The sequence below is a fragment of the Armigeres subalbatus genome, chromosome 3, assembly GCF_024139115.2.
Source record: "Armigeres subalbatus isolate Guangzhou_Male chromosome 3, GZ_Asu_2, whole genome shotgun sequence".
Taxonomy (NCBI): domain Eukaryota; kingdom Metazoa; phylum Arthropoda; class Insecta; order Diptera; family Culicidae; genus Armigeres; species Armigeres subalbatus.
Window position 1 is genome coordinate 263,069,205 of NC_085141.1, and position 9,930 is coordinate 263,079,134.

The window sequence follows — 9,930 nt, forward strand, 5'->3', positions numbered from 1 at the left end:
TGTTTATATCGTGCCTCGTTCGCCCTCGTGCGGTGTTGCAGCAATCTCGCCCATGCTGCATTCTTCTCTTCCACTAACTGCTCCCATTCGCCGTCATACCAGTCGTTTCTTCTCTGATCCGGGGGCACCGTGCCAAGTGCAGCGGTTGCGGTGCTACCACTGGCGGATCGAATATCTCCCCAGCCATCTTCAAGAGATGCTGCGCCTAGCTGCTCTTCCGTTGGAAGTGCCACTTCCAGCTGCTGCGCGTATTCTTGGGCTAGTCTACCGTCTTGTAGCCGCCCAATGTTAAGCCGCGGCGTCCGACTTCGACGCGTGTTGTACACCGTCGAGAGTTTTGAGCGCAGGCATACTGCAACGAGGTAGTGGTCGGATTCAATATTCGCACTGCGGTAAGTGCGGACGTTCGTGATGTCGGAGAAGAATTTACCGTCGATTAGAACGTGGTCGATTTGGTTTTCCGTTTCTTGGTTAGGTGATCTCCATGTGGCCTTGTGGATATTTTTGCGGGGAAAGAAGGTGCTTCGGACTACCATTCCGCGGGAGGCTGCGAAGTTTATGCATCGTTGGCCGTTGTCATTCGATACGGTGTGCAGACTATCCGGTCCGATGACCGGTCTATACATTTCCTCCCTTCCTACCTGAGCGTTCATGTCACCGATGACGATTTTGACGTCCCGCAGTGGGCATCCATCGTATGTCTGCTCCAGCTGCGCATAGAACGCTTCTTTCTCGTCGTCGGATCTCCCTTCGTGTGGGCAGTGCACGTTGATGATGCTATAGTTGAAGAAACGGCCTTTTATCCTCAGCTTGCACATCCTTGCGTTGATTGGCTGCCACCCAATCACGCGTTGGCGCATCTTTCCCAGCACTATGAAGCCGGTTCCCAGCTCATTGGTGGTGCCACAGCTTTGGTAGAAGGTAGCCGCTCGATGCCCACTTTTCCACACTTTCTGTCCTGTCCAGCAAATCTCCTGCAGCGCTACGACATCGAAGTTGCGGGGATGTAATTCATCGTAGATTATCCTATCGCAACCTGCGAAGCCTAGCGACTTGCAATTCCATGTTCCAAGCTTCCAATCGTGATCCTGTATTCGTCGCCTAGGTCTTTGCCGATTATATCGAGTCGCATTATCTCTTATATTGTTCGTAATGATTGGTTTTCTAGGCGGCTTATTGGGCCTGCGCAAACCTCCTGTCTCGTCGGAGGGCCGTCGTGTCAGGGCTGTTTAGCGTCCCACCTAACACCAGGACTTGGGCTTGTGCGCTTTGAGCGGCACACGGTCGCTTTGGTGGGGCCTACTTGCGGATACATGCAGCTTTTTATAGAGGTTTAACAGGGCCCACTGTCAAACCCCACCACATCCTAGGCAAGCCCCACAACTCGCAGATGGCCTGGGGAGGGATCGTCAAGCCCTTGGACATAGTCCCTGCTGCCCCCATCTAAAATTATGTAGGATAGGCGAAAAAAGTTTCAAAATAGTGCATGGGAAGGTCCGAAAAACCGAAAATTTCCACATTTTGCAGAAACATCTAACATTTTGGCGAGGCAAAACGCCCTAGTGACAATAACCTACAAAGTACTTGCGTCTACACGAACTATCCATACTAGAATGCTGATTCGCCGACGCGTGGTACTTTGTTCCCTAAGAGCTGCCAGCTAAAAGGCGTTTTGCCTCATGAGTTTTCCGGCAACAGAATATCACCACTTTTTTGAAATGTGAATATTATCAATATGATTGAGATTTTTGACAATTTTTGAATGGCATCAACTAGCTATCTTGTTCAACTGATGCATAATGTAAAAATACCCATGAATAGCGTTACAAATAAGACAATAGAGCAGTGTTTGCTTAGCTAGGGCATATTGCCCCCCCTTCCCCTAAACTCTAAATGCAGTGTTTTTTTTTCAATCGCCACCCTCACTAAGCTCACCTGGCAACATAAAAGCATTACTTTACTACTACATTAATACACCATACTGCCTTTCCAGTATTTAGCCAAGACATAAACCTAACATAGTTCGATACACCATTTTCTTCTTAACTTTTAAACGCAATGGACGATGGTTATCAAATTCAATAATGGATTTTTCTCCTGTCGAATAACACTTGTTTCGCGAAAATGGGTTAAGGATTACTGTAGGGGAGACTGGGTAGACTTGATCCCCTTTTCTGATTTCCGATGTATCACAACCAAAAATAAAGAAACATACGCGATTTCCACACAGAATCTTTAAAAAATATAGTATTTAACTTTACTGATATATGACAGTCCTTAAATTATTGTTGTTATTGATACACAATCGGTTTTTTGGAGTGCTGTCAAAAATCAACTTTGAAAATATTGGGGGGAAATTGATCCTTCTCCAAGAACTTGCTATGATAAAATTAGAAAGGTGCCCTCAGATTTGTTTAATATTTTCCCTTCAAAATACGCAGAATTATCAAATTGCTGTGCGTATGCATGAATGATTTTTGTTATTGAATTCGACAGCACAAGCAATTTTGAAATTTGGAGAGACTTGATCCCCTTTCTATGAGATCTACGCAATAAATATTTTTTCCTGCCAACCCTTCATCAAATCCGTCAAATCTTCAAAAAAATTAGAAGCCTAAGAACAGATTTATATAGTTTTGATTTTTTTCGGCAAATTTTTGTATGGGTGACTAACGGGGGATCAAGTGTTCCCATATTGAGGCAATAACTTCAAATCCAAACATACTAAAAATTTGATGGAAAGTTGACATTTTCATCAGTACAGATCAATAAGCATATTTATGGCTTGTTGCTGTGAAAAAATGAAAGACTTTGGTCATTGTTATGAAAAGTTGTTCAAATTTTGCGTGGCCAATAAAAAAATCTTTAGGAAGGTTAAAACATACAAACCGCCCTGCAGAATAAATAAGGTTGTCAATCCTAAAAATAACTCACCACATATGAGGTGAACCGGTCAAGGGCCGAAAACCTCATAAATAAAGACAATAAAAAAAAACTCACCACATAATGGTCATTTGTCTAGAGGATCTATACTAAAAATAGCGTATTTTTTAGTATAGATCCTCTAGACAAATGACCATTATGTGGTGAGTTATTTTTTTGGATTGACAACCTTATTTATTCTGCAGGGCGGTTTGTATGTTTTGATCTTCCTAAAGATTTTTTTATTGGCCACGCAAAATTTAAACAACTTTTCAAACAAAACTACTTTAGTTCTCGATAAAACAGGGGGTGATCAAGTCTCCCCGGGGATCAAGTCTACCCACCTTCCCCTATATGAAAAGTTGGTTCATGTTTTTCTTTGCTTCTGTGCACACGGACAGACAGACATTTGCTCAGTTCGTCGAGCTGAGTCGATTGGTATATAACACTACAGGCCTCCGAGCTATCTATAAAAAGCTATCTATAAAATATACTAAAAGTTTTCGACCTTCTCCACTGTTTGCCCGGCTACCGTAAAGTTGGAGGGGTTGTTCGTGTTGACACGATTTGGTCTTGTTGACATTGATGGTGAGAACCGCCGTAGAAGAGCGTTCGGACAGGTCGTTCATCTTACATTGCATATCAGAGCGCCATTGTGCTAGTAGAGCATTATGATCATTCACATCGAAGTCGGTTAGATGCTCCATAGTAATGGGCTGCCAAAGCAGCCCACTTGTCGCGACAATATGGTCCACACATGATCTTCCGGGGTGGAATCCTGCCTTCTGCCTTCTGCCCAGATATTGCAGAAAAGTTGATGCAACATTTGCACATATAGCATGGAATCAGCTTTGAGCATCTCTGTTTCAATGCGATCGACCCTGGGAGCCTTGTTGGATGTCATGCTTCAGATGACTGCTCCAATCTCCTGCAATGATGGAGCATCGGAGTTGACGCGCGTAATGCGTCGCACGCTTGGCGGCTCACGCCGAAATGTTGATGGTTGGTCGGTCGTCGAAACTCGACGAACTTTTTCGAAGTGCTCGAACCAACGTTTCAGCTGATCAGTTGGGTTGGTGAGTAACTGACTTGTCGCGGCCTTTGCTTCTCTACGGTCCTCAATTTTCTACCAGGTTGCATATGTAATCCACTCGTTCCGCTGAGTGCGCAGCTCACACAGGTTGTTCTCGCTTGTTTCGATAAAGACATTCATTATGGCCGTCCACTGCTCTTCTAAGCTGTCAGCTTCCGGAACAGCTGGATCTTCTAGTCAGCGTGTGTTGAATCACCGTCCGAGTCTTTCCTCTCGCCGCTGAATCCGAGCAATGTGTAATCAGATCTCGTCAATTAGAAGGTGAGGGTCAGCGCTGCGTTTATTCCAGACATCAAGAAGGCTCCGTCTCCATTTTCGGCAGATGCAGATTTGGTCTATTTGAATTTCAATTTGTCCATCACGAGAGACCCACTTGACTTTGTGCACTGGTTGATGGGGAAGGAGCGATCCTCAATCACCATGTCGTTATTGCCACAGAATTCTGCAAGCAGCTCACCGTTTTCACTCATTTCTCCAAGACCATGACGTCCTATGACACTCTCATAGTCCGTGTTGTCGGAGCCGATCTTCGCATTGAAGTTGCCCATGTAGATCTTGATGACACCTTTTGGAATTTTATCCAAGATGGCATTCAGTTCACTGTAGAAATTCTCCTTGTCCTGTAACTCGGTAACATCGGTATGCGCATAACATTGGATTAGCATGAGGTTCCTTACCCGTATTTTGAATCTGGCGATGATTATTCTCTCATTAATTGATTCCAACTTGATGAGCGCCACATGTGCCTGTGCGCTAAGCGGGAAACCAACTCCTCGGTCCCGGGGTGCGTTGTTCTCTCGAATACCGGAATATAATAATACCTGTCCCGACGGTAGTTTGTGTTCTCCCAGGATTCCGAGCTTCATACGCCGTGCCTCGCTAGCGAGTTGTGCCTGCTTACCTTGCTGAGCTAACGGTCAAACATTCCATCTTCCAATTTGTGCCCTTCCGAGTAACAGTAACAAAAAAAAAAACTAAATAGTTTTATTACAAATTTAAAAACCATTATTTGATCTACATGACTTCTTTAAAGCCAACATAAAACAAAAATATTCCTGGGGCTTTGTCGTCGCCGTTATATTTATTCTAGATCTTTCTTAGTTGGTTTCTCGGACTGTTTGTTAAGCTTCGGAAGCAGTAGTGTTGTATGGCGGACCACATGATGCTGCGACTACTTCGTAGTCGGTGGTCCACCAGTTCCGGTGAAGGAAACTTCCGCACTGATGGTGCCCCGACTACCGACGGCTATCGCAGGGGTCGCTTTTGCGCATTGCGCCAACTTCGTCTTCGGGTTGCAGAGGTGGTCCGACAGTCTCGGTGGTGGATGACGCCTCCACTGGCGATGCCCTACATACCCAAGCACTTTTTCCTTCTTTCTTCACCAGGTTGGCTGATCGAGTGCCGAGGTCGGTCCGACGATTCTGGTTGGCAGAAGACTTCCGGTTCAAAGGCGCCTCGACGACCCGAGGCCAAACACTGCTCACTGCGCAGGATTTTCCTCCGAACTGACGCTTATTTGCTGGTCCCTTCTTCACCTACTCTGCAGCTCTGACAGTATTTGCGTCACAACTTGGCTTACCGCATTCCACGTGTCTTCTTCGTTACACATTCGCTCTGTGATGTTGTCCGCCCGTAGAGCAGGCATACCTCTACGTACTTCCGCAAACCTTGGGCAATCGTGTTCTAGAGTCTCCTCTATATTGATACACGCCGGGCAGAGTGGCGATGATGCATGGCCACACCGATGCAGGTGGGGGGGGGGGGGGGCGGCAGGGACTTTGTCCAAGGGCTTGACGACCCCTCCCCATGGCCACTGCGAGTTAGACCGGGACCATAGTCCCTAATCCCAAGGCGTTAAGCGACCCGTGCCGAGGGGGGTGAAATAATGAGCTAGGCCTTTAACGGAGCCTGTGGGGTACCTGGGCACCCTCCACAGTAATTGTCCCTTACCGCGTCATGCTGGGCTCTGGCGTGGTGGACCTCTTTTCCCGAGCAACTCGTGGGACCAAAATGGAAAACCAAGTTAATTCTTCAATTAGTGGTAGTAGTGTAGGCGACAACCCCTTCGCAAGAGGTGGGTTGTTCAGGTCTCCGCCTAGGCGGCCAGAGGCAATAGTCGGCAGCTCAGTGCGCAGCGCCAGCGTGGGTCACTCAACCTTCCTCTCGGCTATAAAAACGCCGGTAGGGGTTATTGACGGCCCATGGCTTGTGGAGGCGATGAACCGCAAACGCGATGGGCTTTCGGCCTTCGAGGTGGCGACGGAACAGCTGGACGCCATCATCGACTTTGCGTCATCGAAGCATAATATCAGCAAGGACCTCAAGAGGAGCTTGCAGAAACTTCGAAAGTCGATGCTGGACGCCAAGCTGGAGAGGGTCCAGGACGGCCAAGTGTAAACCCGTGAAATCGGTGGAGTCGAGGTCTACCCAGACTGAGGCCCAAGGATTCGCGGACTCGGGCAAGGTCGAATCGACCGAAGGCGTGCCAGCGAAGACGGTGGTGCCAAAGTCTACCCAGACTGAGGCTCAAGTATTTGCGGGTACGTCGGGGTGACTGCTCCAACGGAGCAGACACAAAAACGGGGAGACAGTCTCCAGGGGATGAGCTCCCTGGGGCCGCTCCAAAACGCGGAGGGTTACTACCCCGAACAAGGGTAGTGGGGCTGGGAAGCTGAACCCCGGTCAGGTACCTCCAAAACCGGGGGAGGAAGGACCTGGAAAGGTCCGTCCACTCAGGAAAGACGGTGATAAGGGGTTACGGCAAGCTGAAAGTTCTCAGCCGCACCAGAACAGGGAAATAGAGGGGAGTGACGCCTCCTGGACCCTGGTCAAGAACAAGAGGAAACCGAAGACGTCAAGGGCCGAAAAGAAGGCCCAGGCGAATGAGGGTAGCAAGAAGTCTAGTGTAGGCGCCAATCGCTCCAGGGGCGATGCCCTAGTCATCACGGCGGACGAGGCTAAGTACTCGGATGTTTTGAAGGCGATGAGGAGTGACGTTAAGCTCGGTGAACTCGGCGCCGACGTACGTCGAATAAGACGTACCAGGATGGGCGAGATGATACTCGAGCTAAAGCGGGGCGTCTCGCAAAAGGGCGCCGCCTACAAGAAGTTGGCGGAGGAGGTCCTAGGCGAGACGGTCAAGGTGAGGGCACTCACGACGGAGGTGAATCTAAGGGTTAAATACCTGGACGAGATCACTGAAGTCGAAGAGCTCGTCACGGCACTGCGGCGACAGTGTGCAGTGGAGACGACCACCGCAGCCGTTCGGCTACGGAAAGGTCCGTCAGGGACGCAGGTAGCATTGGTTCGGCTATCTGCAGCGGACGCCTCCAAGGTAGTCAAGTTAGGGAGCGTCAAGATGGGATGGTCGGTATGCCCTGTGCGCATATACGAGCAACCCGAAGTTTGCTTCAAGTGCCTGGAACCGGGGCACAAGCAATGGGACTGCAAAGGCCCTGACAGAAGCAATCTCTGCCGACGCTGCGGATTGGAGGGACATAAGGCACAATGCTGCACGAACCCTCCCAATTGTTTGATTTGTTCCAGCAAAGCTGTGAACAGCAAGCACCCCCTGGGGGGTTTGATGAGCCCGGCGTTTAAGCGTGCTGCAAAATCAAAGTGCAGGTAACGCAGCTGGCTTGCTCGGCCTCGCCCGAGTGTTTGGTGTGCGCAGGTTTAGAGGAAACGGCGGAACACGTGTTGTTCGTGTGCTCACGTTTTCGCGCAATGCGTGACCACATGCTTGCCACATGTGGTCTGGACACTACCCCGGACAACCTAGTTCGGAGGATGTGTAAAGATGAAGTTGGCTAGAACGCCGTTTTATCGGCTATCGCCCAAATCGTCTCGGAGCTACACAGAAGGTGGCGCGTGGACTCAAGGATGGCTAGCTCAGGCGCAAATAAGAGGTGGTCCAAGGGATCGGAGTCGGCTTCATGGGTCATACCGGTGGTCATGCTCTGTGGTCGAACTCGATCCTTTTATCGAACAAGTGGCCGCGCGAAGAACAACATGGTATCGTCGCTTTCGCGGCGTCGGTCAACCGGGCGGGTTCCGAGCCCGAGGACGGAAAGGGGTCCTCGTCAAGGCTGGGGCAGGCGTAGGCCTCGCGTCGGCAAGTCCCTCTGTGTGCTGGCGAATAGGCCCTATCGCAGAAAGGTCAATTTGGGGTGCACGCGGCATCATCATTCTTGATACCAGTCGTGCAGAGGGAAGCAGGCGCGAAGTCGACCCTTCCCACCTTCCGAGGACATAGGGCGTGGTAAGGCCACCTGGAAAGCCGGCAACGCGCTGGCACGATACCATGGTGTTCTTCTAAAAAGCGAGTTACGATGTTCGGTGCTGCAAGGACACGCAGCTAACCTCGAGGGTGCGTTGTGCACTGGCCCCCCTTTGAAGCATTACTTTCTGGTTGTACCGAAGGGACTATGGGCTTGGCGGCAATGGAAACGGTTTAGCGGGTCGGGATTGTAGTCCTGCCTCCCTCGGTGATCCCTAACCCCGCACTTCCTGGTCAACCCAGGATGTCTGTTGAGCAGATTCCCCCTCCATTGTTTAGGAAGAAAAAAAAAACACCGATGCAGATAGTGGCGGAAACAGCCATGTCCGGACAGGAACTGTGTGAGGTAAAAGTTCACCTCTCCATGCTCCCTATTCACCCACGTCGACACATTGGGGATGAGCCGGTGGATCCACCTTCCATTATCCGCATTGTTCCACTCTTGCTGCCACTTCAGCATAGAGTCCAGTATCACATTTTTTCTCACATCTCTGGTATCTCTCCGTTGGTAACACTCGATATCATCTGCTAGGGTTATGCAGATTGGAGTCATCCCTGCGATAATGCAAAATGCCTCCGACGAAATGGTTCGGTACGCACTCGCGACTCGAACAGCCTTTAGGTGAAACACGCTGTTCAACTTTCTGCGGTTACGTTTCGTCTTGAGCGCAGATCCCCAGGCTGTAACTCTGTACCTCAGTATCGAGAATGATACTGCTACCAGAAGACGTATACTGCTGCTTTTTGGACCATCCACGTTCGGCATGCTCCTTGCAAACGCACTGACCATTTTAGCCGCCTTTTCGTAGGAATAGTCGACATGGGTGCTACGTTACAAGGCTATAAGGCTACAAGCACGACCATGCTGAAGGTCCGGCCCGGTCTAGGAAGTTTCCGGGTTGGAAATGATCTACGAATGCAAAAATGGTAACTTGGGTTAGAAACCTCGCAGTTAATAACTGTCTTCTTCTTTCTTCTTCTTCTTCATTGGCATTACATCCCCCACTGGGACATTGCCGCCTCGCAGTTTAGTGTTCATTAAGCACTTCCACAGTTATTAACTGCGAGGTTTCTAAGCCAAGTTACCATTTCTGCATTCGTATATCATAAGGCTAACATGATGATACTTTTATGCCTTGGAAAGTCGAGAAAATTTCCAAACAGAAAACTTTCTAGACCGGACCGGGGATCGCCACCTTCAGCATGGTCTTGCTTTGTAGCCGCGCATCTTACCGCACGGCTAAGGAGGGCCCCCAGTTATTAACTGTGGAAGTGTTTAATGAACATGCCCAGCGGAGGTAACGCCAATAAGAAGAAGTAATATATCTGCTAATAAATTCAACATTACATGTATGTACTTACTTTTGGGGTCTTTTAATTCTTTCTTCGTAAGCATGTTCTTTCCGGAAGCCCTTGTTTGATAATTCTAATCATAATGTAATTCGTGTACTCATGTCGATCATACAGAAAAACAAAAATATAAATGCGAAGCATGTTTCATTTCTTTTGTATATCATTGTGCAGAGTAAGACGGTATAATATGCCCCCAAGGCAATGCCATGATAATTTTTTACTTTTCAACGCAATTTATGCAAACTTTGTGTTATTTGACAGTCCAAAAAGCCGCAAATTCATT

The 9,930-nt window shown here is 48.7% G+C and overlaps 1 protein-coding gene across 1 annotated transcript; it reads right to left on the reverse strand.

The window, feature by feature from the left end:
- Positions 1-3,788: 3,788 nt before the first annotated feature.
- LOC134222443 (craniofacial development protein 2-like) lies at positions 3,789-5,660 on the reverse strand. The gene is made up of 4 exons (XM_062701587.1): positions 5,555-5,660; positions 4,693-4,925; positions 4,389-4,635; positions 3,789-3,850 (listed from the first exon to the last, which is right to left on the reverse strand). The coding sequence occupies exons 1-4, from the start codon at positions 5,658-5,660 to the stop codon at positions 3,789-3,791; spliced, it is 648 nt and encodes a 215-aa protein (XP_062557571.1).
- Positions 5,661-9,930: the final 4,270 nt, after the last annotated feature.

Bases quoted from the DNA above. Each gene is read 5' to 3' on its own strand.
- LOC134222443 (XM_062701587.1), bottom strand. From the start codon at position 5,660: ATGCCTGCTCTACGGGCGGACAACATCACAGAGCGAATGTGTAACGAA. The intron at 4,926-5,554 runs GTAGGTGAAGAA...TTTGACCGTTAG, and splicing joins AATACTGTCAGAGCTGCAGA to CTCAGCAAGGTAAGCAGGCA. The intron at 4,636-4,692 runs GTAAGGAACCTC...ACCGAGTTACAG, and splicing joins TCGCCAGATTCAAAATACGG to GACAAGGAGAATTTCTACAG.